Consider the following 26,621-nt stretch of genomic DNA (forward strand, 5'->3'; position numbering starts at 1 on the left):
TCTGGAAAATGAAATGCCTTCAGTTCAGCCACATGACTCCCATTAGCCTTAATGGGAGAAAGGCATCTTCATGGAGGAGAAGAATCATCCCAAGTGTGTAAATAACAGCCGGCCCGTGGCCACAGGGAGGCCTCAGTGCCGCGCACATCGGTAGCTGCATTCTTGTGGGGGTGGGTCCTGCCCAAGTCAGACCCCACTCAGGATGAGCTGGGATTGAATCATCAGGTCCCTTTGGAGTTCCACCCCCAGATACATATTCTCTGGCCCACCTGAAGCCCCCAGATCTGAGCAGGGTGGGCTCCGCTTCTTGGGAAACTCCGTGTGTTGCTGATTCTCATTGCATTCTCTTCCTCAATGCCAGGGCATACCTGTGTGACCCCAGAGCTTGTCCCATTGCAAGTGGACTTTTCTGAGAAATTCTGAATGTTTCTAGGTATGCGTTGACCTTGGAAGACTGTCTGTGTTTGTTGCTCCTCCGTGCCTGGAGTTCGGTGGAGGTTTGGCACGAATCTCACTGCGTGCTCCTCTCCCCCTACCCCTCACTCTACTGCAGATATTTGTATCCAGCTGAATCTGACTGAAGTGGTCAGGGCAGCTGAAGGTGAGGAGGGTTAAAGGAAAGCTGCGGAGGGGCAGGGGCCAGTGGTGCCCCTTTCAGCCCTGTTTTTGCATTTGAAGTTCACCTGAGGGTCTCGGATCTCCTCCAGCCTCTGCAGGTGCTCCACATCCTTCTCTCCCACCTGCTCCCAGCAGAAATGCCCCTGCCATGACACAAGGAGGGAATGGCACATTCCAGGAACAGATTGAGGCCAGTGGGGGTGGAGAGCAGAACCCCCTCCCCAGAGCTTCCCCAGGTCCAGGAAGATGGCTTGGTTTGCCCCACCCAAAGGAGAGCTCTTGTTCTACCACGTAAGATGGCCACAAAAACTAACCCACTAGCCTTCATCCAGTAAGTCTGACAAAATGGGCAGGAAATGGCAGACTCTGGACACAGGGCTGGCACATGGTCAAGGATTCAGCAAACTGTCTTCCTGCCTTTCTCTGTCTCCTTGTGTGTATATCTTTTCCTAGATTGTAAACAAAGGACAAAGTCTCTCTATCACTTAAGGGTCATATTTTTAAAGTCGTGTCTTAGATATGGACCATCTGTGGATTAAACCATAACAAAGGCTCACCTTTGCATGGTGCATCATTCTTTTTGAGTTTTCACGTTATCCCATTCCCTCCGCATGGAGCAGAATGGTTATTATCCCATTGTAGAGCTGAGTAACCCGAGGCCAGATGGGCTGGGTGACCTGTGCCCAGACAGTTGATGGGAGGCAGAATCAGGCAGAAGTAGACCCCAGATCTACTTATATTCCAAATTCTTTCTGTCATTTATACTTCAAATGTCTTCTGTCTTTCTGAAATGATGTCATGTTGCAAACTTGGCCATCCTGGGAGAATTCGTGCCATGCTCTCTCTGATGGATTGTACAGGTGCCTGGTCAGTGGAGCTGACCTTGGTGGGGTTCTGAGTAGCCAATGACCCGTCTCTACTCACCACCAGATTGATGGAAAATGTAAACTGTGCTGAGATGCACAGGAAGTTTTAATAAATATAGTACAGGATTTTATAAACGTGTTTATTCCATTTCTTGTGAATCAACAAATACAGAGACAGTGAGTCATATTACAGAGTTACTGAGAAGTGACTTTTGGCTATATGAAACGCTGCTACTCTGAGTTTTTTTTTAAACCTATCACGAATGACCATTTTTTAAAAACATTCAAGTTTGAACTAATTTTAGACTTATAGAAATGGTGCAAAAATAGTACAAAGAGTTTCCTTGTACCTCTTACCCGGCTTCCTCTAACGCAAACATGTAGGATGTTAACAATAACCATTTTAATAAGCATTTTTCTTAAACAAATTGACACATAGCAATGCAATCTAAAGACTAGCTGCCTAAAAACACGCTTTTAAAGGGTGCTGTACTTACTCTGCTGCTTGACCCAAAAGATTTCTTTGAAAGGCATCGAGATGAGAAACAAAGATGGCCCAAGGTGTGCAGGAGCTGGATAAAACCGGAGGGGGTGCAGCGGGGTGACTTCCCTTCCTAAGAGAAGCTTGGGGAAACTTGATTGTGGTGTCTGGTTGTCACTGGACATTTAAACCTCTAGTCAACTACCTTTTTTTCCTATTGTTTTGAAATTTAAGAATATGTTGGATATTCTGACTGAGAAAAAAAAAGGGGGAGGTAGGTTGGTATAGGCAAAAAAAGTGCACATCCTACAGTTGTTCTGTATAATTCACTGCCAGCGGTGCAAGTTTCTATAAAACGATGCTTGGCTGTATTAACAGAACATTTAAAATTGTGAGAAGGAAGTGTTTCCTCCCATAGTCAACATGAGAGAAGCAGAAAGAGTAAAAGTACATGAGACCTCTCCCCTTTCCCCAGGCTCATATATTAGACGTCAATTCAGAAAAAGATTGTAATTTTTAGTGATTTTGCCTTTTCCACATTGTTTCAAAATGATAATTTTCAATAAGACAGTGATAAGTTTATTTTCATAAAGAAATCCCTCCCCTCTTTTGGGCATAAGGGAAATGCTTTTACTAGACCCAAATACTCACTGTAGCATTTAAAAAACAGTTAAACATATTTCCACTTTTCCGTACCTAAGTGGTCTCTCGGGGCAAACCCATAAACTAAATATGTTTTGTTTCTTATGAATTACTCTCAGGGACGAGAGATAAATAACCCAGGTAGTCCACATTAAATGGGAATGATGGGAAAGCGGAGCATTTGTCTGGTACAACACCACCTGTTTATCTCATTGGGAGATGGTGGATGGGAGCGAGAATGAGAAGACCTAAAGTGTGGAAGCCTCGTGGTCCTGGGAGATGCAGGCAGAGCCTCCCCCCACCATCCCCCGCGTCAGCGTCTTACTCTCTGTGTATTGACTGAGGTCTGGCCGGCCCTGAGTCAGGCTTTTGGCTGCAAGATTTATTCTTCGTTACTGTTTTCACGCAGTATGTGCTTCTCTTCAGAGGCCCTGGAGAGTCTCTCCAATTCTGATTTTCAAAAATAGTTCTTCAAAGGGCACAGCATTCTTAGAAGGAGATGCACACAGGGCCACGTGTTTCCCGTTGAGTTTGGGTTGACATGATTGAGGTTTGTAAAAAACGTCTGAGAAAACCAGAAAAATGATGTCAGCCAGGCAAGGAAGTGTTTCCAGCGGTCCCAACAGTCCTGAGAAGTAGAACCCAGAGCCTTTTCCATGGGAATCCTACAGTCTTGGAATTCACTTCCTTTTCTGACCCGAAGTCCTCCGGGGTATTTATATCTTCCCCAAATGGGGTTTGCAGATCTTGTAATGGAAGCGAGGGTGTGACTGGGAATGGAGGGAGGGACGCGACTGATGGGGAGAGGCAGGAAGTAGAGGTATTGTGTGTCACGCAAGCCTGTCTCCTTCCTGGCTCCAGCCCTACAAAGCACCAAAATGAGGGATTCCTTACAGCTACGTCCTGCAAACATGCGTGGAAGCTGACTATGTGCTGGAAAACGTTGGGAAAGGGGCTGCTGTGATCAGAGCCCTCAGCAGTATTAAACAATCCCTGATTTTATATCTCACACTTTAGGCCCAGTCTTTGCTCCTATGTATTGAGTATATTAAGCACTTCATATTGGCCCTTTAATTTTGTTCATTTCCTTCACAACTCAGCAAGAAATCAACCAGTTTCTGCCTTAAGTCCAGTGACCACTGAGTTAGGGCTAAAGATTTAGTTCTTCTGACCCTGATGATTTTCGTCTTCATCTTCATTGCATTAGATGGGTCCCAAGCAGGTTCATATGCCCATTTTCTACTCATCTTTGTCAAAAGAGGGGAATGCGGTATATACTCAAATTATTGCCAGAAAATAAGCAGTGCAAACAGGAATGATGGCTATGCTCATGCTGAAGGCCTGGAGGCTTATGTTTGTGGCTGATGTGCCAACATTCGCATCAAAGTATGGAAGCTGTAGGGGGCATGGTTCTAAAGTTCAGGAATGTCGGGATCTGCCTGTGCGTGGACTGCCCAGGGTTCATACCAGATCAGTTGAAGGGCGTTAAGGCCTTAATCTGGAAGAGCCTCCCTCGCTGATTTAGCTGAAGGCCTCCCTGAATTGCCTGGAAGTGTCGGTATCCTCAGAGATACACATTTTGGGTTTTGCCGCCCTTTGGCTTTCAAAATGGTCTTTTCTACGTCATTTTGACACATTTATGGGCTAGAAGACCCTGCTGGGGTCCGTCAGCAGCTCCCACACGTCAGATTCATTCAGTGTCTGGCCATTTGGACTTCTCGGGACAGGTGACGACACCCTCAGTTCACTGCCAGAGTCAGAATTGGCTTTTGGGGGGATCTACCCCTGATCTGACCGTCCATTCTAGCGCAGGGCCTGAGGCCTCGTCCTCAGATCTGAGCTTTTTGCTCTTGGCTTGCTTCTGGACAGAGGACAAGAGGCTGGTGATGCAGGCAAGGTCTGCAGGCCATCTCATGAGCCTTCTAGAGTCGATTCTGAGTGGGAGCATTTCTGGCCTAAGGGTAAACTCGTGTGAGGTTCTATGGGGCATTGCCAAAGTTCCCTTGTTTTGTAAGCTGCGTTGGAAGTCTTTTTCTTTTAATAGGCAACTTAAGCCCATTTGCATTTATTGATATGACTGATGTTTGGTGCCAACTTTGTCATAATTTTATAATTACTTGTATTTTGTTATATTTGCTGTATTTCTCCATCTCTAGGATATATGGTTTTTGCTTTTTTACTTACAATTTTTTTTTGGTATTAGGAAAGTTTGTATCTTTGTTCTAGGGCTTACATCATTTGTACTTACACCTCTTTAAATGTCCTTAGTCCCTAGTCTGAGAGTAGTTGAACGGATAGGAGAGGCTGGGCAACCAGGAGGCTGACCTGGGCATCTTTAGGACCATTCTTTCACATTCTTTTTTTCTCTTTTAAAGATTGGCACCTGAGCTAACAACTGTTGCCAATCTTTTTTTTTTTTTTTTCCTGCTTTATCTCCCCAAATCCCCCCGGTACATAGTTGTATATCTTAGTTGCAGGTCCTTCTAGTTGTGGCATGTGGGATGCCACCTCAACGTGGTCTGACAAGCGGTGCCATGTCTGCGCCCAGGATCCAAACCAGCGAAACCCTGGGCCACTGCAGTGGACCGCACGAACTTAACCCCTCGGCCACGGGGTCGGCCCCTCACATTCTTGTTCTCCTTATGCGCACAGGGCAGGATTGCACATTTCTCCACTTTGGTGTTATACTTTGGCCAATGAAACTCCGAGTGGTTGGAGGGCTTGCAAATGGAAGCCCCAAGGGCCAATGCAGACTATTTGCATTCCTTTGTCCCAGCCTCAGTGGTCATGGAAGTGGATGTCTAGGTGGAGCCTCCATCTGCCTTCCTGAGTACTGTGATGAGCCGAGCCTGTTGGGGCTGACACTGAGCGTGTCACTTGTGCTGCGCCCACCTGGGAATTGGTTCCAACGCAGGCTCTGATCTAGTAGATCAGAAGTGGGGTCTGAGACACTGCGTCTCTAACCAGTTCCTAGGTATTGTTGGTGCTGGTGTTTGTAAATCATATTTTTAGTAGCAAGGTGCTGACCCACAACAGTTTGTTTTTGTTCCTTACTACATTATAACCTAACCTAGTGGTTCTCAGCGTGATTCCAGAACAGCAGCCCCAGTACCACATGGGAACTCAGAAATGCACATTTTGGGGCCCTGCTTGGGGTCTACTGAATTGGAAACTCTGGAACTGGGCCCCAATTCTGGGTTTTAACAGGCCCTCCTTGTGATCTGGAGCATGTTGCCACTCACCTAGCCGATCCAGACCCATAGCTTGATAGACGGGGGTTATGTCAATTGGTACTTGTGTTTAGTTTTGAGTAACTACACATCCTAAAACTATCGGCTTGAAAATGCTAGGTTTTATTTTTGTTTTAAAAGAAATCCAAAAAACAGCAGGTTACACATTCTTCTCAAGTGCACATGGAACATTCTCAAGGATTGACCATATTTTGGGAACCAAAGCAAACATCAATAAATACAAGAGAGTTGAAATAATATCAAGCATCTTTTCTGATCATAACGCTATTAAACTCGAAATCAACTACAAGAAAAAAGCAGAGAAAGGTGCAAAAATGTGGAGACTAAACAACATGCTTCTCAACAAACAATGGATCATTGAAGAAATTAAAGAAGAAATCAAATATTATCTGGAGACAAATGAAAATGAGAACACGACATACCAAATCACTTGGGATGCAGCAAAAGCAGTCCTAAGAGGGAAATTCATCGCAATACAGGCTCACCTCACTAAACAAGAAAAAGCTCACGTAAGCAACCTCAAACGACACCTAACAGAACTAGAAAAAGAAGAACAAACAAAGCCCAGAGTCAGTAGAAGGAGGGAAATAATAAAAATAAGAGCAGAAATAAACGATATTGAAACAAAAAAGACAATAGAAAGGATCAACGAAACAAAGAGTTGGTTCTTCGAAAGAATTAACAAAATTGACAAACCCCTAGCCAGACTCACCAAGAAAAGAAGAGAGAAATCGCAAATTAATAAAATCAGGAATGACAGAGGAGAAATCACAACAGATACCAATGAAATACAAGAGATCATAAGAGAATACTATGAAAAACTATATGCCAACAAATTGAACAACCTGGAAGAAATGGACAAATTCCTAGACTCCTACAATCTCCCCAAACTGAATCAGGAAGAAATGGAGAATCTGAATAGACCAATCACAAGTAAGGAAATAGAAACGGTAATCAAAAACCTCCCCAAAAACAAGAGTCCAGGACCAGGCGGCTTCTCTGGAGAATTCTACCAAACATTCAAAGAAGACTTAATACCTATTCTCCTCAAACTGTTCCAGAAAATTGAGAAAGATGGAGAACTCCCTAACACATTCTATGAAGCCAACATCACTCTGATCCCCAAACCTGACAAGGACAACACAAAGAAGGAGAACTACAGGCCGATATCACTGATGAACATAGATGCAAAAATCCTCAACAAAATTTTGGCAAACCGATTACAGCAATACATCAAAAAGATTATACACCATGATCAAGTGGGATTTATACCAGGGACACAGGGATGGTTCAGCATCCGCAAGTCAATCAACGTGATACACTACATCAACAAAATGAAAAACAAAAACCACATGATCATCTCAATAGATGCAGAGAAAGCATTCGACAAGATCCAACACCCATTTATGATAAAAACCCTCAGTAAAATGGGTATAGAAGGAAAGTACCTCAACATAATAAAGGCCATATATGATAGACCCACAGCCAACATCATACTCAATGGACAAAAGCTGAAAGCCATCCCTCTGAGGACAGGAACAAGACAAGGGTGCCCACTTTCACCACTCCTATTCAACATAGTACTGGAGGTGCTGGCCAGAGCAATTCGGCAGGAAAAAGAAATAAAAGGAATCCAAATAGGTAACGAAGAAGTAAAACTCTCGTTGTTTGCAGACGACATGATCTTATACATAGAAAACCCCAAAGAATCCACAGAAAAACTATTAGAAATAATCAACAACTACAGCAAAGTAGCAGGGTATAAAATTAACGTGCATAAATCAGTAGCATTTCTATACACTAACAATAAACTAACAGAAAAAGAACTCAAGAACTCTATCCCATTCACAATCGCAACGAAAAGAATAAAATACCTTGGGATAAACTTAACCAAGGAAGTGAAGGATCTATACAATGAAAACTACAAGACTTTCTTGAAAGAAATAGGTGATGACATAAAGAGATGGAAAAACATTCCTTGTACATGGATTGGAAGAATAAACATAGTTAAAATGTCCATACTACCTAAAGCAATATACAGATTCAATGCTATCCCAATCAGAATCCCAAGAACATTCTTCACAGAAATTGAACAAACAATCCTAAAATTCATATGGGGGAACAAAAGACCGCGAATTGCTAAAGCAATCCTGAGCAAGAAAAACAAAGCCAGTGGAATCACAATCCCCGATTTCAAAACATACTACAAAGCTACAGTGATCAAAACAGCATGGTACTGGTACAAAAACAGGTCCACAGATCAATGGAACAGAATTGAAAGCCCAGAAATAAAACCACACATCTATGGACAGCTAATCTTCGACAAAGGAGCAGAGGGCCTACAATGGAGAAAAGAAAGTCTCTTCAACAAATGGTGCTGGGAAAACTGGACAGCCACATGCAAAAGATTGAAAATTGACCATTCTTTTTCACCACACACCAAAATAAACTCAAAATGGATCAAAGACCTAAAGATTAGGCCTGAGACAATAAGTCTTTTGGAAGAGAATATAGGCAGTACACTCTTTGACATCAGTTTCAAAAGAATCTTTTCGGACACTGCAACTCCTCAGCTGAGGGAAACAATAGAACGAATAAACAAATGGGACTTCATCAGACTAAAGAGCTTCTTCAAGGCAAGGGAAAACAGAATTGAAACAAAAAAACAGCTCACTAATTGGGAAAAAATATTTACAAGCCACTTATCCGACAAAGGGTTAATCTCCATAATATACAAAGAACTCACACTGCTTAACAACAAAAAAACAAACAACCCAATCAAAAAATGGGCAGAGGACATGAACAGACATTTCTCAAAAGAAGATATGAATATGGCCAATAGACACATGAAAAGATGTTCATCATTGCTAATCATCAGGGAAATGCAAATCAAAACTACACTAAGATATCACCTTACCCCCGTTAGATTGGCAAAAACATCCAAAACCAAGAACGACAAATGTTGGAGAGGTTGTGGAGAAAGAGGAACCCTCATACACTGTTGGTGGGAATGCAAACTGGTACAGCCACTATGGAAAACAGTATGGAGATTTCTCAAAAAGTTAAAAATAGAAATACCCTATGACCCAGCCATCCCATTACTGGGTATCTATCCTAAGAACCTGATATCAGATATCTCAAGAGTCCGTTGCACCCCTATGTTCATCGCAGCATTATTTACAATAGCCAAGACGTGGAACCAGCCTACATGCCCAGAAACTGATGATTGGATAAAGAAGATGTGGTATATATACACAATGGAATACTACTCAGCCATAAAAAAAGACGAAATTGGCCCATTCACAACAACGTGGATGGACCTCGAGGGCATTATGTTAAGCGAAATAAGTCAGTCAGAGAAAGACGATCTCTATATGACTCCACTCATAGGTGGAAATTAGTATATTGAGAAGGAGATCTGATCGGTGGTTACCAGGGAAAAGGGGGGGTGGGGGGAGGGTACGAAGGGGGAAGTGGTGTACCCACAACATGACTAACAAAAATGTACAACTGAAATCTCACAAGCTTGTAATCTATCATAACATTAATAAAAAAAAAAAGAAATCCAGAGGTGGGCAGTCTGGGGCAGGTATGGCAGGCCTCAATGTCTTTAAGAATGCAGGCTTTTGGGGGCCGGCCCTGTGGCTGAGTGGTTAAGTTTGCACGCTGGGATCCTGGGTGTGGACCTAGCACCACTCGTCAAGCCATGTTGAGGTGGCGTCCCACATGGCTCAACTAGAAGACCTACAACCAGAATATACAACCATGTACTGGGCGGGGGAGGCTTTGGGGAGAAGGAAAAAAGAAGAGGAACACTGCCAACAGATGTTAGCTCAGGGCCAATCTTTAAAAAAATAGAAAAAGAGCCCAGGCTTCTGCTTTTGAACTCTACTTTCCTTCAGGTATGACCCTCAAAGGCATGCTCATAGGGTAGTCCCAGGACTCCAGCCATCACATCCACATCCACAGTGAATACCAGCTGGAATATCTCCTTTCAAGACCTTCCCAGAAGTTCTCCCAAAGGACTTCTGCTAACATCTCACTTGCCAGAGCAATAGTCTATGACAATGTTGGTTTTAGCTGGGTCCATTGCCATCTTGAACAAAATGAAGATTCTCTAAGAAAAACAGACAAGAATGGATATTGGGTAGGCAACTAACCATGTCTGCCACAGACAGTGGGGACTTAAGGTCTCACTGATGATGAATGAAGGGCATGGAGAGAGTAGCATTTTGTGAGCAGGAAGAGTTAGTGGATGTAGTTAGAGAGTAGAAGGTTTTAATTTACTAGCTCAGAGAAGCAGCTCCTGGTATGGATACATTCTAGGTATAGGTATGGAATGTGGTGTAGAAGTGGGGGCTGGAGTGGAGGTGATGGTCACTGGCTATAAGAGTGGATGGTCCTTGGCACGAGGGCAGGAATGTTCCTGTTCTCACTGCTGCATCCCAAGTGCCCTATAACAGTGCCTGGCACATAGTCAGTACTCAGTAGTTATTGAAGATCAAGAGGTCACGCAATTTCTCTGAAAGAGCAGTAGAGCCCAACAACAAACCCTGTGTTCTCATCCTGGAGTACTGAAAACTCAGGCGAGGGTGATAGAGTAAAGTCTGACCTGGACCCCCTACCCCTCAACCCCCTACCCCGACCACACACACACACACACACACACATAATGACTCTAGAGCTGCCCTGAGCAGGCATTTTATGCCACAGGAGCCTTGACTCAGAGTCTCCTCTGCTCCTCCCTTTGACACCTGGCATGTCAGTCTGATTTTTTTTTTAATCAATTTTTTAACGTGCAGCATTACCTGCTTGGTAATTGTCAGAGCACCAGGAAAAGCAAGAGGAGAGATGAAAGCTGGCCAGAGTTATCCAGCAAAATGGAAAGAGTGGCCATCAAGAGCAATAAACGTTCCCAGACAATAGTACGTTAACGAACTGAGCTTTTATGTATCACCGGTGTGGAAGAGGTGATCTTGTCTGGTTGTAAGCTGTATTCAAAATGGGAATGATGGAAATAAAGGGGAAAAGCCACGTGTTACTCTACTCGAAATGTGCCACACCTCCCAGAGAAAATCACTGTGAACATTGTGGCGAGTGACAGATTGTCAGAGATTTAAATTTTTTGGTATACTTCCCTATATTTCAAATTTGACAGTAATTATTTACTGCTCTTATAATTTAGAAAAAGTTTTTTAAAGATTTTTATTTTTTCCTTTTTCTCCCCAAAGCCCCCCGGTACATAGTTCTGTATTCTTCGTTGTGGGTTCTTCTAGTTGTGGCATGTGGGACGCTGCCTCAGCGTGGTCTGATGAGCAGTGCCATGTCCACGCCCAGGATTCGAACTAACGAAACACTGGGCCGCCTGCAGCGGAGCGCGCGAACTTAACCACTCGGCCACGGGGCCAGCCCCTAGAAAAAGTTTTTTAAAGGAAATATGCCTTAATGAAAACATTATCACCTCAAATGCTCGCTTTTGGAAACTTTAGCAAAAAGTTTTGAGAAAAGCTTAAAATGTTATTTTTCAGTGCTTCGGGAATCTGACTAATGCTTTGGGATAAAGGATTATGGGAAAACCAATAACCTGGGGCTCTGTGTCCTGAGTGTGAGGTAGAAAGGTGGAATCTAATGATTAACTGGAACTTGTGTCTCTTGTCATCACTTGCAATGTTGTCAAGATAATCATGTTATTAGAAAACAGACAGGCGTGTGTGTATGCGCATGTGTGTGTTTTATTTCTGCCTTCTAAATACTTTTTGTGTGTTTTGAAACTTGTTCATCAGTCTTAAGACCTCTAGGATTATGACATAATTGGAAAAACAGCTTTGCCCAGTTTTCTAGTGTCCTTTCTAGATGTTCTCTAGGGGAGAGGGGATAACATGTATTCCTCTTTGCAGCAACTGCATGTCTGAGCCCTAACGGTAAATGAGAGTTGTGTGCACAATTCCCCACGGGGTATCTTGAAACGTGACCTTAGGACAATAATAATGAATATACTGCATTTTTCCTTTTTTCTCTGAATGCGCAGAGTTCTTCTGCTCCCTGGGCTTGCATGTTTGTGTCCTAACACCATGTTGACATCCTAACGTCAGTTCTCCCCTCCCCCACCATCCTCCTGGTGTTCCAAAAAGGGAAGGCTCCTTTCATAGATCAATAGCTCCTCACACTGCTTTTTACAAGTCAGTTTTATTTCTTGGCCATCTCCCGTCTCCCCAGTTAAGTCCACTTCTTCAGGGAGAGACGAGGTTCTGATGTTTGGCATGCATAGCAGAAGCAACCTGTTTACTGTCTAGGAAGTGCGGGCACAGGCAGGAAGTCTTGTTTCCTGGAAAGGAAAGGACTCACTCCTGGGTTTCCTCTGACCCAGCTGTCTCTGGATGCCCCTTCATCCTTGCCGTTGGATTTTGCGGTTGCAGTCTGTTCTCGGGGCTCCCGTTTCTTCTCTCTCCTTCCTCTTCCCAGAGGCGCCGGCTCCAGCTCTGCTCCTGCTGTATGGATTGGCTCTGGGACTTGCACATCCCAAACACAGCTCGCTGCTCCAGATCCTCTCTGCCAGGAGCCGTCTGTCCCATTTGCTGCCTGTCGTTCCCCTCTCCCCGCTTCCTGATCCCCTTCCTTGGCTGCAACATCTCTGTACAGAAATTTAACAGAAATATGCCGAAAGGATTATCCACTGATTTTAAACAGAAGTCTGGGTTGGGTGAATACAAGGTACCAAATGGAGACCGATTTCCACATGAGGAAATCAAATTTTAACCTGCAGCCAAAAGATGAAGCCTTGGCCAGTAACAAAGCAGAGAAAACACCTACCAGCCTCGTCCATTGTAAAAGGCTTCTTCTTTGTTTTCTCCCTCAGTTGTTTCTCATGGGCCAGCAACTAACTCTACTTTCTTTTACTTCCTCTTCCATGTATTGTAATTGGAGGTGGTTTGAGGTTTTCTCTTTCCTGAGAAAGGAAAGAAATAAAGCCAACAGCACTTGCTGGAGAAGTTGGGTGTGTATCGAGTGCCCAGGATTACTGCGTCTTCCTTTGTCTGTGGTGGTCTCTTTGTCCGTGAATTAGCATGCATTGAGCAAAGAATGCCCTGCCTTTCCCCTCTGCAGCAGCCTCTGGCAGCCCAGTGCCAAAACTGGGGAGAGCAAGTCCTGCCTAAAGTGAGGGGGGTCTGTGATTCACCCCGAGGTGCCATTCAGGGTGGCTTTTCTTTGATTGCCACACATCTTATCAAACTCACTTCTTTGGCTTCCATTTGGATGCTGTTGTGATGGGGTTTGCTGGAGGAGAGCCCACAGGTGAGGGAGGAAGGTGAGATTGGTAAACTATACATAAAACGCAGACACAAGAGCTTTGAGAAGGTGGTGATGGGTGGGGGCAGTCTTGGGCTGCTTAAGGTAGTGGCCTTCAGGAGATCCTGAGGCCTGCCCTGTAGCTGAGTTGAGAAACTGATGTTTATATCAGTGACTCAGAAACATTGGCACAAGCTTCAGGTACAGTACTTCTAAGACACAGTCAGTTGTAAGATGCTCCAGCTTTTGAGGGGAGAAAATATCACCACCAGGAACATGAAAATGTGGGAGAAAATGTGTGCTTTGGACTCAAGGAAGCCTGCTTTGTTCAGAATGTCTCTGTGGTTGCATGGCTGGTTTTGGTCTATTTTCAGAAGGCAGGAAAGCGTGCAGCACTTAGAGGATCCTTCTAGACAGCTGAAGATTCACCTTCAACACCAAAACACCTGTAACAAATTTTAAACTAATTTTGAGATAAATGATTCTAAAATGTGTTCTGTATGTGACTTACCTGCCTCAGGCTATTAAATGTCCCTAAACAGCCATGCTGGGCTCATGGGTCTACGTTTCATGGTTTTCTTGCTCTTCCTTTGAAATTTCACTGACAGAGTCTGGCCGCTGTGCTGGTGCCTCTCCTTAGCAACAACTCTCCACTGTCCAATTTCCTATTGTGAGCCAAATTGCCACAGTTAGTAGAATTGTGTTCCAGTGGCGGGCTGGTGGCTCAATAGGGGCTCATCTAAGAACACAAAAGATTATTTATCACCTTAATATTTGGAAAGAAGCAGTAAAGTATCTTATTTTATCAAATTGGTCCATTATGACATTTTCTGGCCAATGGAGGTAAAACGTCTTGGGGGAAGGGGCGCCTTCTTCTCATTTTGTACAAAGGACCTGCATGGGCTGGTGGTGCCCTTGCCCGGCCCAGATCTGTGTCTCTTCTCAGCTGGTCTTGATGCTGTGTCGACAGGGTCTCTGCTCACCCCTTCCTGCCCTGCACCTGGTCTCTCAGGGCCCACTTTCACTGCAGAGAAGTGTCCTGCTGTGCCTTCTCCCTAAGGCCCGCAGCTGGACGCAGTGAGGTCAGGACCAGAAAAGTCAGAGCAGCCCACTACCCCGATCCTATTCCTGCCAGCCCGTTCTGCGTGATGCCCTGAATGGTCAGCCCTTGTTTTCAGGACGCATTCCTGACTGACCACTACCTTCCCCAGAATCGTATCCCATCAGCTGCTGGGGAAGCTGTGGCCCAGCCATCTGCTAAACTCTCTGCCCCTGGAAGCTTTTGTCTAACAGATGCCATGATGTCTTTACCTTACAACAGCTGGCTTTGTGCTTGCTATTCAGATTTTTGGTATTAAAAATATATTGTTTGTTGATACCTACATAACTAGGACATTTATCGACAAAGCAGTGAATTGAATACCGTGAAATTCAGGTTCTAGCTGAGTGAAGTGTGATCCAGAAGAGGCTCAGAAATGACGCCAGAAGTCCAGGGAATGTTTGCTTCTTAGTCTAGGAGAGTTCCTGGGTGCTCTGATGAACATCTTCAAATAATAAATGTAATACATTTCGCAATAAAACGAGCTTGAGAAAAGCATAAGTGGGCACTGTAAAATGGTCCAAGAAGCTCTTCTCTGAGCCAAGGGTGTGAGTTTAACAGAAGGAATTTGTGACTGTTGGGCAGGATGTTTTTGCTGGTTTTCACTCACCTCCCGTTGCATAGTTCAGTTCTGGATAGGTGAGTTTGCTGGATAGCTGAGCTATAGAGTATCAACCAATAGGGTAATGCATTTGAAAAAAGGGAAGAGAGGGACTGTCAGTAGTTGAAGGAAGGCTGCAGAGCCCCGGCCCCTCCAGGTCTCAGGCTTTGGGCTTCAGCCCAAGTGATAGGAATGTCTGGCAGAGGCTGCTGCTTTATCCGCACTTCTCTTTAGGCGGGCAGAGCCTGCGGTGGCAATGGGTCTTCACCAAGGTGATATGGTCTAAAATTGGGGGCATGAATAGAGAACTCTTAAGTCTAACCTGCCTGCTGAGCGGATGGGAAAGCAAGAGGATGCCTCTGCCCTTCCTGGAGAAGGCCGGCCTGCCTGAGGACCCTTCCTCGCTGCTGATTGTTCTTTCCAGAATCCACACAAAGAGATCTGATCAATAAGTTGTCAGAAAAGTCCTTCTTTGGCTGCATGTTTTTCCTTTCTTCTGTACACCAACTGCATTCCACTTTCCTAGAGTAGTTTTAACTCTTTCAAGTCACCAGTGGAATCTCTGACTTGCACAGAATCATTCACGCAAGAATTTACATTAAATCAGGTAGAGAGAGAGATAATTGATAGGTGGGTAGGTAAGTAGATGGATAGATAGTTAGATCTCCGTGAGTCTGTAAATAAATACATTCACCTAAAGAGCATAACACCAGGGTAGAACTAGCAGGCTGAGACTGCGTCACTGATAATTAATTTGATTTTTGATTCTTTAAGGGAGATTCTAATAAAAGGAAGCAACGTAGAAAGGAAGAACTACTTTAGGCCTTTTTTGCTTGTGATATTTTATACTTAAACAGAATTGACAGTTTTTGAAATAAAAGTTTAGAAAGGTTTTTCTGTACAAATTAGCAAAGATCAGCTTTACCTTGGGAGGCCATGTCCCCTCTCCAGATGACAAGGACTGATAACAACCGCCATTTTTTTAGTGCTCCCTGTGTTTCAAGCCCTGGGACCAAATAGGCCCTTTACCTACATTTTGTTTGTTCATAAGAACGTGGAAAGCTGGGTTTATGCCCTTGTTGACTCATCTGCCTCAGATGCCACAGCCAGAACTCACATTGAGGGGAGCTTCTGTATTCTCTGTCTTCCCACTGCCCTGCACGGCCTCACCACACTCAGCCTCTTCCCATTGCCTGGGACACCAGGACTCGGGGACAGAGGGGCTGGAATGAACTGCAGACAACCGAGATATTTTAAGAGAGGTCACTGTTCTAATTAGCGCCAGGTAGTCATAGGCTCATTTCCTTTTTGTGCATAAGACATTTGAGAAAAGGTAGCGAGAATCTTCCAAGAATCTATTATTCCAGTGGTTCCCAGGACTTTCTCCTGCCCTAGTACACAGAAGGTTTGCACGCATCCCACTGGCAGCCTGGCTCTCTCCCCAGGTGGGGCCCTTCTACTTAGTGGCATCAACACAGGGAGGAAATAATGCCTGGCGGATAGTCCCTGCCTTATTTAAAATGAATAACTTTTAAAAATTAGTAAAGTATTCCAAAAGAATAAAGAAAGTAAAACAAAGAATATAAAACAAACGGTGAAAAGAAAGTCTCTCTACTACCCCCCGTTCCTGTCTTGCATGCCCCTCTCCCGAAGTTTCCAGCATCTTCTGGGTCCTTCGAGAGATATTCTGGGCACGTGAGCATTTACTGGGGAAGCAGACCTGACACAAGCATTTTGCTTTGTTCACTTAAAATTGTATCGTAGAGATTATTCCATGTCTACACAGAGCAGCTGCCTCACTCTTTTTCACTGCTACAAAGCACGGATGTACCATAATTGACTTACTAGTCCCCTATGGTTGGACGTAAGGTGGTTTCCACACTTTTGATGTTATAATGTGGCAACAGGCAACAAGTTGTGCACATTTTAGATCCCCTGCTTTATTAGAGGTGTGCACCGTGACCTGATCAATTGCTACCTACCTCTGCACTTGCTGTAGCAGATAACCTGGCATCAATGTTTCTGCAATAATGATGATGACTGATATGTATTAAATGCTTACTGTGTAGCAGGTACTGCTAAATACCATACATGGATCATACTTTATTATAGTATTACCTCGATTTTAATATTTATATTAATAGCATAAATGTTATTTATTATATAAAATATAATTATGTAAAATATATAAAATATATTGTTTACTATATAAATGTATTACAAAAATCAATTAAAAGATACAATAAATAATATGGTAATATTATTACCTCATTATGGAGAGACCCCGATTTTGCAGATGAGGCCAGACAGCTTCTAAGTGGTGGAGGAGGGATTTGAACTCAGGCGTCTGGCCCCAGAGTCAATGTTCTAGATCACCCAGTCTACTGCCTGCTGTCCAGAAGGTCATTTGAGTTCCTATGGGCACCAGCGAGCGCAGTCTCTTTAGAGCCAAATGCGTGACAGCCGGTGGACATAATTGGAGCTCCTGGGTGAGCTCCAGGGGAAGTCTGACCAGGAATGACCACCAAGTGCTGAAAGCTGTGACGGCACATGCACTATGGCCACCGAGGGCTCCAGGTCTCCCAAGGCAGTGCTGCCGCCTGTCGGCCTGTCTCGAGTAGAGGGAAGTGTGCACAAGTCAGTGCGTTAGATGTGGGCTCATCAGATGTTTTGAGCACAACTCTCGTTTTATTTTTAGTAGAAACAAAAGTATTTTCTGGAAGCAACAAGAAGCAACAAGAAACGCGTGTGACTTTGTCTGCTCCCCCAGTGGAACAGAAGCTGGTTAAAGATTTCCTGCCTCCTGGCTGTAGCCCTCCAAGCAACAGCTGTCAGTCTAGCGACCTTTCTGAGGCCGCAGAGAGTCAACAGCAAAGCTTCCCGAAACCCGGAATCTGTGTCCCTGGGTTTCTTTGCCCCTTGCAAGATTTATGCACATCTCCACAGGAAGACCATGGTGTTCAGGCAGAAAGAGAGTTCCCCAAAGGTAAGAAGCGAGGGAGGTAGGGTTGAGATGGTCCGTCCTTGATAGTCATATGGAAAACATTACAGTATCTTCCTGGGGTCTGGTTCGCGCAATCTCACCTTGTGAAGCTGCCCCTTCTCCAACTGTGCGAGCAGAGAAGCAAGCAAGTCCAGCAGGTTTAAATGGTGGGCGGGTTCTACCTCCCAAGCATCAGGAAGGCAGCCCCGTGTGGGTCAGGAATTCCAGTCCCACTGTGCACAAGGCCAGTGTCACGTGAGGCTGAAAAGAAGGGCACTCCCAGGGGCATAGCACATTCTCAGGCCTAGGGAGGGGATGTTTGAGATGCTGCTGTGGCTGCTCTGAAGGCAGCAGGTTTCCTAGGCTGATGGTGGTCCTCTGTAAATGACTAGCAGGGATAATGGCTGAGGGGCATAGGCCCCCACGTGTGATGGATGCTTAACAAGCATGAGTGCACTAGACATCACAGTGCCCACAGGGTAGGTCCCAATCTCAGCCTCTCACAAGGGAGGGAACCAAGAATTCAAACCAGGCCATCATTTCTCTAGAGGCCAAGTGGCTGATCCCTACTATTCCTGCAGTAAGTGCTGTGCCATAAAAGAACAGAGGAATAGAAAATGGGCCTGTGGTGCCCAGTGATGTGGGTGGAAAAATTTAGCTTTCCTATCACTCTAAAGATTTTCCCAAAGAGCTATCGATAAGGATAGAAAGAAAAATATCAGATTATAGAGCTTTGGGATGTAAAAGTTAAAATGTTTATGGCAATTGATAAAAATAATTTCACTTGGAACCCGAGTTAATCGCTAGCTCTTCCTTCATTAATACATTAAAGAAGCATTTATTAAACACCTACTGTATGCCATTAAATAAGCATTTATTAAATATCTACTGTGTGCCATTAAATAAGCATTTATTAAATATCTACTGTGTGCCAGGTGCTCCCTGCCCTCCAGGTGCTCTCAGTCCAGTACTGGAGACATTGGGATTGTAACTGTGTCTGTGGTGAGCTATCAGGAAGCTGAGGACGGCCCCAGATGCTCCAAGCAGGGTCTGGACAGAGACATATTCCTCAAGGAAATAATTTTGAGCAGGAACTTGAAAGCTGATTAGAGGTTTAAAGATTAGAGCCAAGGGTGAAGACCGTTTCAGACTGAGGGAAGGACATACACAAAGCAAAGAGTTGGTGGAAAGAGCGTGGCTTATTTGGGGGCCAAGGGGCCAGAGTGCAGGGGACGCCGAGGCGGGGAGGCTAGCATGAGTCTAAGGTCACATGAATCAAGTTGGAAGATCCTTATAAGCCCATTAAGGGAGTCTGGACTGAAGGCAGGGCCAAACGCTTGAAGGAGACGAGGCTTAATTGGATTTGCTTTGAAGGAGACTGTCTCCTGGACAATATGGAGGACAGATGAGAGAGGGGCAAGTCTAGGGGGCTGAGACCCAGCCAGTGATGAATACAGACCATGTCACTGAGGAGGAGGGGCCACAGTGGTGGGGACTTTCAAGATACAGGGGACAAAGCTGTGTTGTGCACTGATGAGGATGGGCACATCAGGACTGCGTCTGGGTTGCTGGATCTGGTGATGGGCCAGATGGTGGGGAAGGATGTAAGGGGACTGTGGCTTCCCTGTGCATAGGGTGAGCTAGTTGTAATAAAGGCTCACAGTAAGAAATGGAAACAGTGTGTGGAGGGCGTAATTAATTCTAGCTGGAGGAGGTCCTGGGGGACAGAGATCTGGGCTAGTTGGTTAGGCCTGAAGCAGGGATGGGGGAGCAACAGGGAAATCCTCCAGAAAGAACAGAAGCAAATGCTTAGAAGAATGAGAGAGGATGATCTGAGAACCTCGAAGTAGTGTGTTGTTGGTAGAGAATCAAAAGTGACAGCTGGAGCTGGAACATCTACCCTGAACAAGCCACATAAAGTCTGGTCCGTCTGTAGGGCTTGTAGGAAGTAGGGACCATTGATGGATTTTGAGTAGAGATGGGACAGCTGGTCCAGGCCACAGAGGATCCAGGGTGAGCAGTGGAGGTTATAACAAGGGGTTCAGATAAGAGATTCACGGGACCATGGAGATGCGTCCTATGGCCAGGTGAGCCTCCTAGTGGACACCTCTCCACTCTCAACAGAACTACTCCTTCTGGGCGCCTGGGCTGGCACCATGGAGAGATGCAAGGCGAATAGGACACAGTTTAGCCCTCAAGGGAGTCACAGGCTTGTGGGGTTAAAACATCCTGTGACGAGCTTACTTTGTCACTGATGCTGCTGAATGCATGAAGTGTGTTCCACTGCGGGAACACAGAGGAGGCAGGATGGAGCCTGCCTTGGGAAGGGGAGGGGGCTTCCTGAAGGATTTGGGCTCAGCCTGGAGGTAGGAGGTCACCGGGTGGAGGAATCAAAGGGGCTTTGTGGAGATAGGAGAGCCTGTGGGCGAGGATGAGAAAGACGCTGTTGAGTCGCAGATCTGGAGGCATTTGGGGAGGCTGTGGTTGGGGGGACGTGCGGTGGGGGGAGCAGGGGGAGCTCAGGCGGGAAGAGTGGCCTAGGACAGACTGAAGGGATATTGTGTTCCAGAAGGAGAAGTTGGTCAGGAAGTGCTCAGTGAATTCAAATTAATCCCCCCAACTCATTCCCTGACCTTTTCCACAAAGGAATGTCAAAATGGCCCTGGGATGAGGCCACATCCAGCCGTGCGCGTGTGCAAGATAGAGAGAGAGAGAGAGAATTTCCATTACAAATGTAAAGCCAGTGGTAGTCTCCAGCAAATTAAGAGGAGGGATAAATAATTGAACACCACTCCTCCATCTTACATCATTAGTGCCGAAAACATGAGATAAATGAATACACTGTCCCCAAACAACCAAGCCGTAAGCATTGTACAGGACACACTTAATGTGAAGCACAGACTAGAAAAGTTTCTTTCCTTGTGAGGAAAGGCATTTGGAACATCAGAAGCCAAGGGAATACCTCCATGGCATAATTAGGCAGTCCTGAGGCCTGGCTGCCCGCAAACCTTCCTCCCTGTGACCGGGCCAGCTGAGGGGGTGGGGGTCTGTGATGAGGCAGATCTCGTCGGCTTAACGAGGCCCATTAATAACCCACTGGCGTTTCTATCTTCAAAATTGTCTTCTGTGAATGGTGTTGAGGAGCCAGGCGGCAATCACGTGGTGCCCTCTAAATGGAATTCTAAATCTTCGCTCCTAGGAGATTACACCTGCTGCGACTTGGTTGTAAAGTTAAAGGAATGCAAGAGGAGAGAGGGCCCCAGCACCCCCGAGCCCGCGCCCGCACCGCCTGAGCCAGCAGCCCCACAGGAACCAGAGACCCCCGACCTGCCGGAAGACTGTTCCAAGGGCTGGCAAATGCCTGCAGGCTCCTTGACCCTGCAGGTGAGAACTTCCGTGCTTCCTGGCTTGATTCCGGCCTAGGGGAGATCTTCCCCAGGGAGTCCGTGGGCACACGATCTCACTTCTGCTTCTGAGGATGGAGACCTGTCTCCCCTTCGTAGTGTCTGTGTGACTCTGGGCAGGTCCCCTATCTTCTCGGAGTCTTTGTCTCACTGTGTGAGTGATGGAGAGAATGTTGTCTGTTCCACTGGCCTAGAGTGAAGGTCACATAATATCCATAGTGACAGTGATTGTAGCAATGACAATGAGCATCTGTTGAGAAGTTCCACGTGCCCAGACATCAGGCAGGTCACTTCCTAGGCGTCAGTGGCTTCCATCGTTCACAGCACCCAAGTGAGGCAGGAGCCCCTATAACCTTGTCTTCGGTTAAGGACATTGAGCCTTTGAAAGATTAAGGAAGTTCCAAAGTCAGGTGGCCATGGTTTCAAGGATACGAAAGCTTTCATTTGGTATCTTTTCCCAATTGTAGAAATAATATGGACACATGTTTTAAAGTTCAAAAAATACAGAGATATAAAAATTAGAAGGGCAGACAGCCTCAGAGAAAGCCCTTGCTGACATCGTGTGGTAGAGCCACCATGCCTTGGGGTGTTGTAAGCCACCCTGTGCGTGTGGAGACGGCTCCATCTGCCGGCCCCTGCACCCCTGTTGCGCGGGTTGGCCCTTGGTGAGAGGGTGGAGGATGGTGCCCCCACAGCAGCCAGAGCCTCCAGCCTCAGGGTGGGCAGCTGAGGCAGCAGCCAAGCCTGGGCCAACGGGCCATTCTCTGTCTCTCCAGTCCCTGTGACTTGTGCCGGGGACCCAGGCCTGGTGAGTGGAGGCATATTGGCTGCGAAGACTCCTTTCCTGGTACAGCTACCAGGGGCATGTTCATGACACAGATGGAGCCCAAGCTGCCCTCTTCCTGGGAGCTCTGAGGTCCCGGAGAGCTGGAAGAGGAATGTGGCAGAGGAATGTTTCTGCTGCAGCAGCACCTCCAGAAGGACTTTTGAGCACCTACTGTGTGCAGACCTCAGGGAAGTGGCTGTGAGGGATACTATGTGGATGAGATGTGGCCCGTGGCCTCCAGGAGCTCACAGCCTAGCAGGCCGATAAACATGTGTGAACCACTTGCACCAGGTGGTCTGTGAAGCACCACAATGCTCAGGCTGAATGGGGAGACACGACAGAGCATTCTGGGAGAGTGGGAACTTGAGCCGATGGGTGTGACTAGTACCCCAGGCAAGGGACCCACTTGAACAGAGGTTTGCAAAGGAAAGCAAGTTAGGACAATGAAAGGCAGCGTGGGAAAAGCATGAGACTGCCACAGCTGAGAGTCACTATGTGATCTACCAAACTACGGTGAGCCCCAGTTTTTGCATCTGTCAAACGGAGATAAATAAATCTGCCTTCCAGGATCAATGTGGGGATTCCCGGAGACGATGAACACACAGACAGCACCTGGCCCAGTGCCTGGCATGGAGCAGAATTCATCCATGCTGGTGTCTCTTTTTCAGTAAACCTGGGTAGGTAGCTTAGTGTAGGCCTGGATGGGGGAGACAGTGAGAGATGAGGCTGAAGTGGAAATACAGAAATTCTACCTTCTCTCTGGAGCTACAGACCCATTTTGCATAGCAAAGATTTCTTGCCAACTCTTCTACCTGGGAGGAGAAGCTGTTTCTGTTAGCTGCAATTGCAGCTTCTCCTAAAAAGGCACACATTTTACATTGAGTGGAAGATCTGGTCTGTGCTTCTTAAGGCGTCCAGCTCCCAGCAGAAGCAAGGGGCTCATGGTGCTTCCATTCCTGCCCTGCTCTGTGTCTCTGGAATTGGGTGTTTGGGGCAGTCAGACTTTGATATGGTAGAATTGACAGCATAGGAGGAGGAATGGGCAGAAGTTTGCCTGTGCCTCGTAACCTTGATGTTGGTGACCAGTTGGTCATGCTGCAGTGGCGCACTTGGGGCAGGGCAGGACCGGCCACCAGGACCCCTGGTATCAATATCCGTTACAACTTTTACAGGAAGTTGTAGAAGAAAATTGTGACATGCTTACGCACGGTGGCTTTCGGTCTCTGAGTGTTGTACTTTTGATCAGCTTCTTGACCAAATCAGATGGATGTTGCCTGTCTCTTAAAATGTTTTCTTTCCTTCACTTAGGAAGCGCTGGAAGTCCGTAAACCTCAGTTCATTTCTCGCTCACAAGAACGACTGAAGAAGCTCGAACACATGGTGCAGCAGAGGAAAGCCCAGCGGAAGGAGAACGTGGGGCAGAAGCAGTCTCTTCTCCCTGTCCGCGCCAACAAGAAGCAGTTCACCGTTCCTCATCCTCTTAGCGGTAAGCTCTGGGTGGCTGAAGAGGCCTGGCGAGACTGGGGGATCCCTGGGGCTGGACCCTTCGCCCGAGGTGACGGTGCAAATGACATCTGCAGGGCTCGTGTTTGCTCTAAGTATCCAAACCTTAGTATCAGGAAGCATGCTCTGGGAGCCAGCCCATTTTGAGAGATTATATATGGGCACTGAATTCAGCAGTAATAACTTGGGACACAAATTTACCATTAGAGCTGGGAAAGAAGCCACACAACTGTAGCAGCCAGGGTAGCAAGTTCAAATTCTTGGCTCCTAACAGATATTTGCAAGAGATCCCCTTTGCCCTTTATAGATTGCAAAACAGACCTCAGGGTGCGAGGGTGACTCCAGCTTGTCTCCATCAACATTCTTCATCTTGAAACCCCTTTCCTGCTGGGAGCTCAGAGAGGGGATGGCCGGCTTTCGAAGAGCTGCAGAGCCGGTGTCAAGCCGACCCTGGGAGGGGCAGCGCTCATTCCCCTCATTAGAGAAGAGATACCAGGAACCTTCTCTCGGCCAGGCACCGTGCTGGGAGCTGGGGATGGTGCAGTGAGCAAGGCTGACCTCAGTCTTTTCTTCATGGAGCTTATAAACAGACTATTAAACCAGCAAGAATAGCAAGAGGAGATGAGGGCAAGAACAGGGACATCAGAGCACAACTGACGGCCTGCCAACTCAAATCTTAAAATCTGGAGGCCTGGGGAAACCTCAGTTTTATTCTTTTGGATAGAGGAGCAAGATTTTTTTTCCTAGGAAAATGTTCTGGCCCCCAGGAGGTGAAATCATGGGTATAATTCTGAATAAAAGTCCTCAGGGGAAATAACTATATCCAATAAAATGCAGCTTAGCAAACATTACCGAGGTCTTGCAGGGGCCTGAGGGACAGAGGACAAAGAGTGTTGTAAGGGCATTCCTGTTAACCTCCAGGGTCCATGGGCAGGCCAAGGTTCCCTCATGCAACCAGAGCACTGTGGGGGGAGTTGCCTAAGACCCTGGGCAAGGGTGGACTTGAATGCATCCTTCTTGTGGCGAAGGATTTGGCAAAACACACTGCTCTTCCCAGTGACATGTTCCAGTAGGCCAAGGAAAGGAAATCAACAAGATGAATGGGCGAAGAGGTCCCCCCCTTGAAATGTGTCTCTCACCAGAATTTCAAGCCAGTTGGCAGATAGAGGCTCGATTTGAGTGTGTTCTCCAGGGTGCCATTTAGTCTCTGGCTCAACAAAGAGTGAGCTGGGTTCAGGTGCTGACTTCTCAAGCTGCTATGAGGGATGACAAATGTCAGCCACAACTGGGAGTCTTCAACAGGGAGGCCCCCTGGGGCCTTCAATGTCTCTGCTTGTCCTGAGGAGGGCTGCCCAGGTACCCATGATGTGTGGGCCCCTCCGCCTCAACATTTTTGAAGATCCTTCTTGATAGGTTAACAAATATAACACAATGCCTCTTTAGAACTCAACAGATTCACATTCACACAAAAAATAGTGTCTGAGGAGCTTCCTTTTGGTCAGATCCCTTTACTTTGTGTAGCAAAATATGGAGACCCAAGGACATTTGGGAACTTGTTATGTGTGGGGCCATGCATCAGCAGCCGTGCTGGGTTCTTCGTCCCCTGGGGCAGCTACCTTCCAGCTGTGCCACATTGTGGGCCCCAAATGGTCTGGAATACCATCATCTCAAATACCAGAGGGAGGCCGCCTTGGTCAGCTCTATTCGTTTCCTGGGACTGCTGTAAGAAATGACCACAGACTGACTAAAATAACAGAAATGTATTATCTCACAGTCTGGAGGCCAGAAGTCCAAAATCAAGGTGTCAACAGGATTGATTCCTTCTGCTGCTTAGAGGGAGAGTCCATCCTACGCTTCTCTCCTGGCTTCTGGTGGCTTCTGGCATTCCTTGGCATTCCTTGGCTTGTAGATGCATCATTCCAATCTCTGCCTCCATCTTCACATGGCCTCTGCCATGTCTGTGTGTCTTTATGTAGAAATTTTCTCTTCTTATAAGATCACAGGCGATGGATCGGGGTCCACCTTAATCCAAGATGACCTCATTTTAATTTGCGTACATCTGCAAAGACCCTATTTCCGAATAAAGTCGCAATCACACATATGGGGCTGGGGATAGGGGGACAAGGACTTGAAGGTATCTTTTAGGGGAGACACAGTTCTATCCACTGCCATCATCCAACTGTGGTGTTTGCTGGAAACAGAAATCCTCACAAGTCCACATTCCTTTAAATGAAAGTCTTAAAACCATATCTATATGAAAGGTGGTGAGACCCAGTCAATAGTAGTAAATAACCAAGTCACCTTTCTATTCCCCAAATTTCAAGACAGTCCTGGCGATGAGACTGCTCTGGACGGGCCTCGGGTGCAAGGGTCTTGCGGCTCTTCTGCCCATCCTGCGGTATTTATGTGTCGATGAGAGCTTTACCCCCATGTTTGTTTGTGTTAGGTCAGTTCAGTTGGACAACTTCGGGAATCAGAGCCTCTTGTGAGCCCGCGCTAGTGAGAGGGAGTGTTGAAGGCCCCATTAAACAAGTCTACAGTACACATCTTGTCTTCAGCCTGTCTGCTGGCAAGACGATAAAAGCAAAATGCACATGTTTTTCTTACATGCTAAATTAGTTAATAAATCATTTGCATGAATGAGCTCTGGCTGCAGTGTCCAGACGTCTGTTAGAAAGAAGGCTTGCTTGCTTTCCGAGCTGGGGTAGCGGCCTCTCATCAGGGCTCGCCAGCGGTCTTGGCTCTGGAACAGACCTGAGCTGTTCAGGTGGGAGCTCTGGCAGCTGACAAACACCCTCCAGGGCAGGGGCTGCCGGGAGAGCAAGCGCCTGCCTCGCAGGGACAATTACAGCGAGGGCCAGAGGCCAGCTCTGCTTCCTGTTGGCTGACGAGTTCTGAGGAGTCTTTGAGGCTCAGAGCAGTGACATGTGTGCACGCATGCACGTGCACGCACATGTGTGTTTGTGTTAACCGGGCTCCCTGTGTGGAGACGGGGATTCTCATGAACATTTGAGAGGGATTGTGGAGAAGCCAGGAAGTGGCATTATAAAGGTCCTGCCT

The 26,621-nt window shown here is 46.3% G+C and overlaps 1 protein-coding gene across 13 annotated transcripts in view; it reads left to right on the forward strand.

Annotated features, from left to right (window-relative positions):
• Positions 1–26,621, forward strand: part of C1H10orf90 (chromosome 1 C10orf90 homolog) — a 215,883-nt gene that overhangs the window by 173,224 nt on the left and 16,038 nt on the right. For 8 of the 13 annotated variants that reach the window (XM_023637137.2, XM_070275585.1, XM_070275572.1 and 5 more), the window contains 3 exons: positions 17,544–17,831; positions 21,028–21,212; positions 23,367–23,544. In XM_023637137.2, coding sequence (XP_023492905.1) covers positions 17,544–17,831; positions 21,028–21,212; positions 23,367–23,544 — 651 coding nt within the window. The remainder of the gene's footprint in view (positions 1–17,543; positions 17,832–21,027; positions 21,213–23,366; positions 23,545–26,621) is intronic. The other 5 variants (XM_023637146.2, XM_070275589.1, XM_070275576.1 and 2 more) reach the window with 2 other exon arrangements.

The sequence above is a fragment of the Equus caballus genome, chromosome 1, assembly GCF_041296265.1.
Source record: "Equus caballus isolate H_3958 breed thoroughbred chromosome 1, TB-T2T, whole genome shotgun sequence".
Lineage (NCBI taxonomy): Eukaryota > Metazoa > Chordata > Mammalia > Perissodactyla > Equidae > Equus > Equus caballus.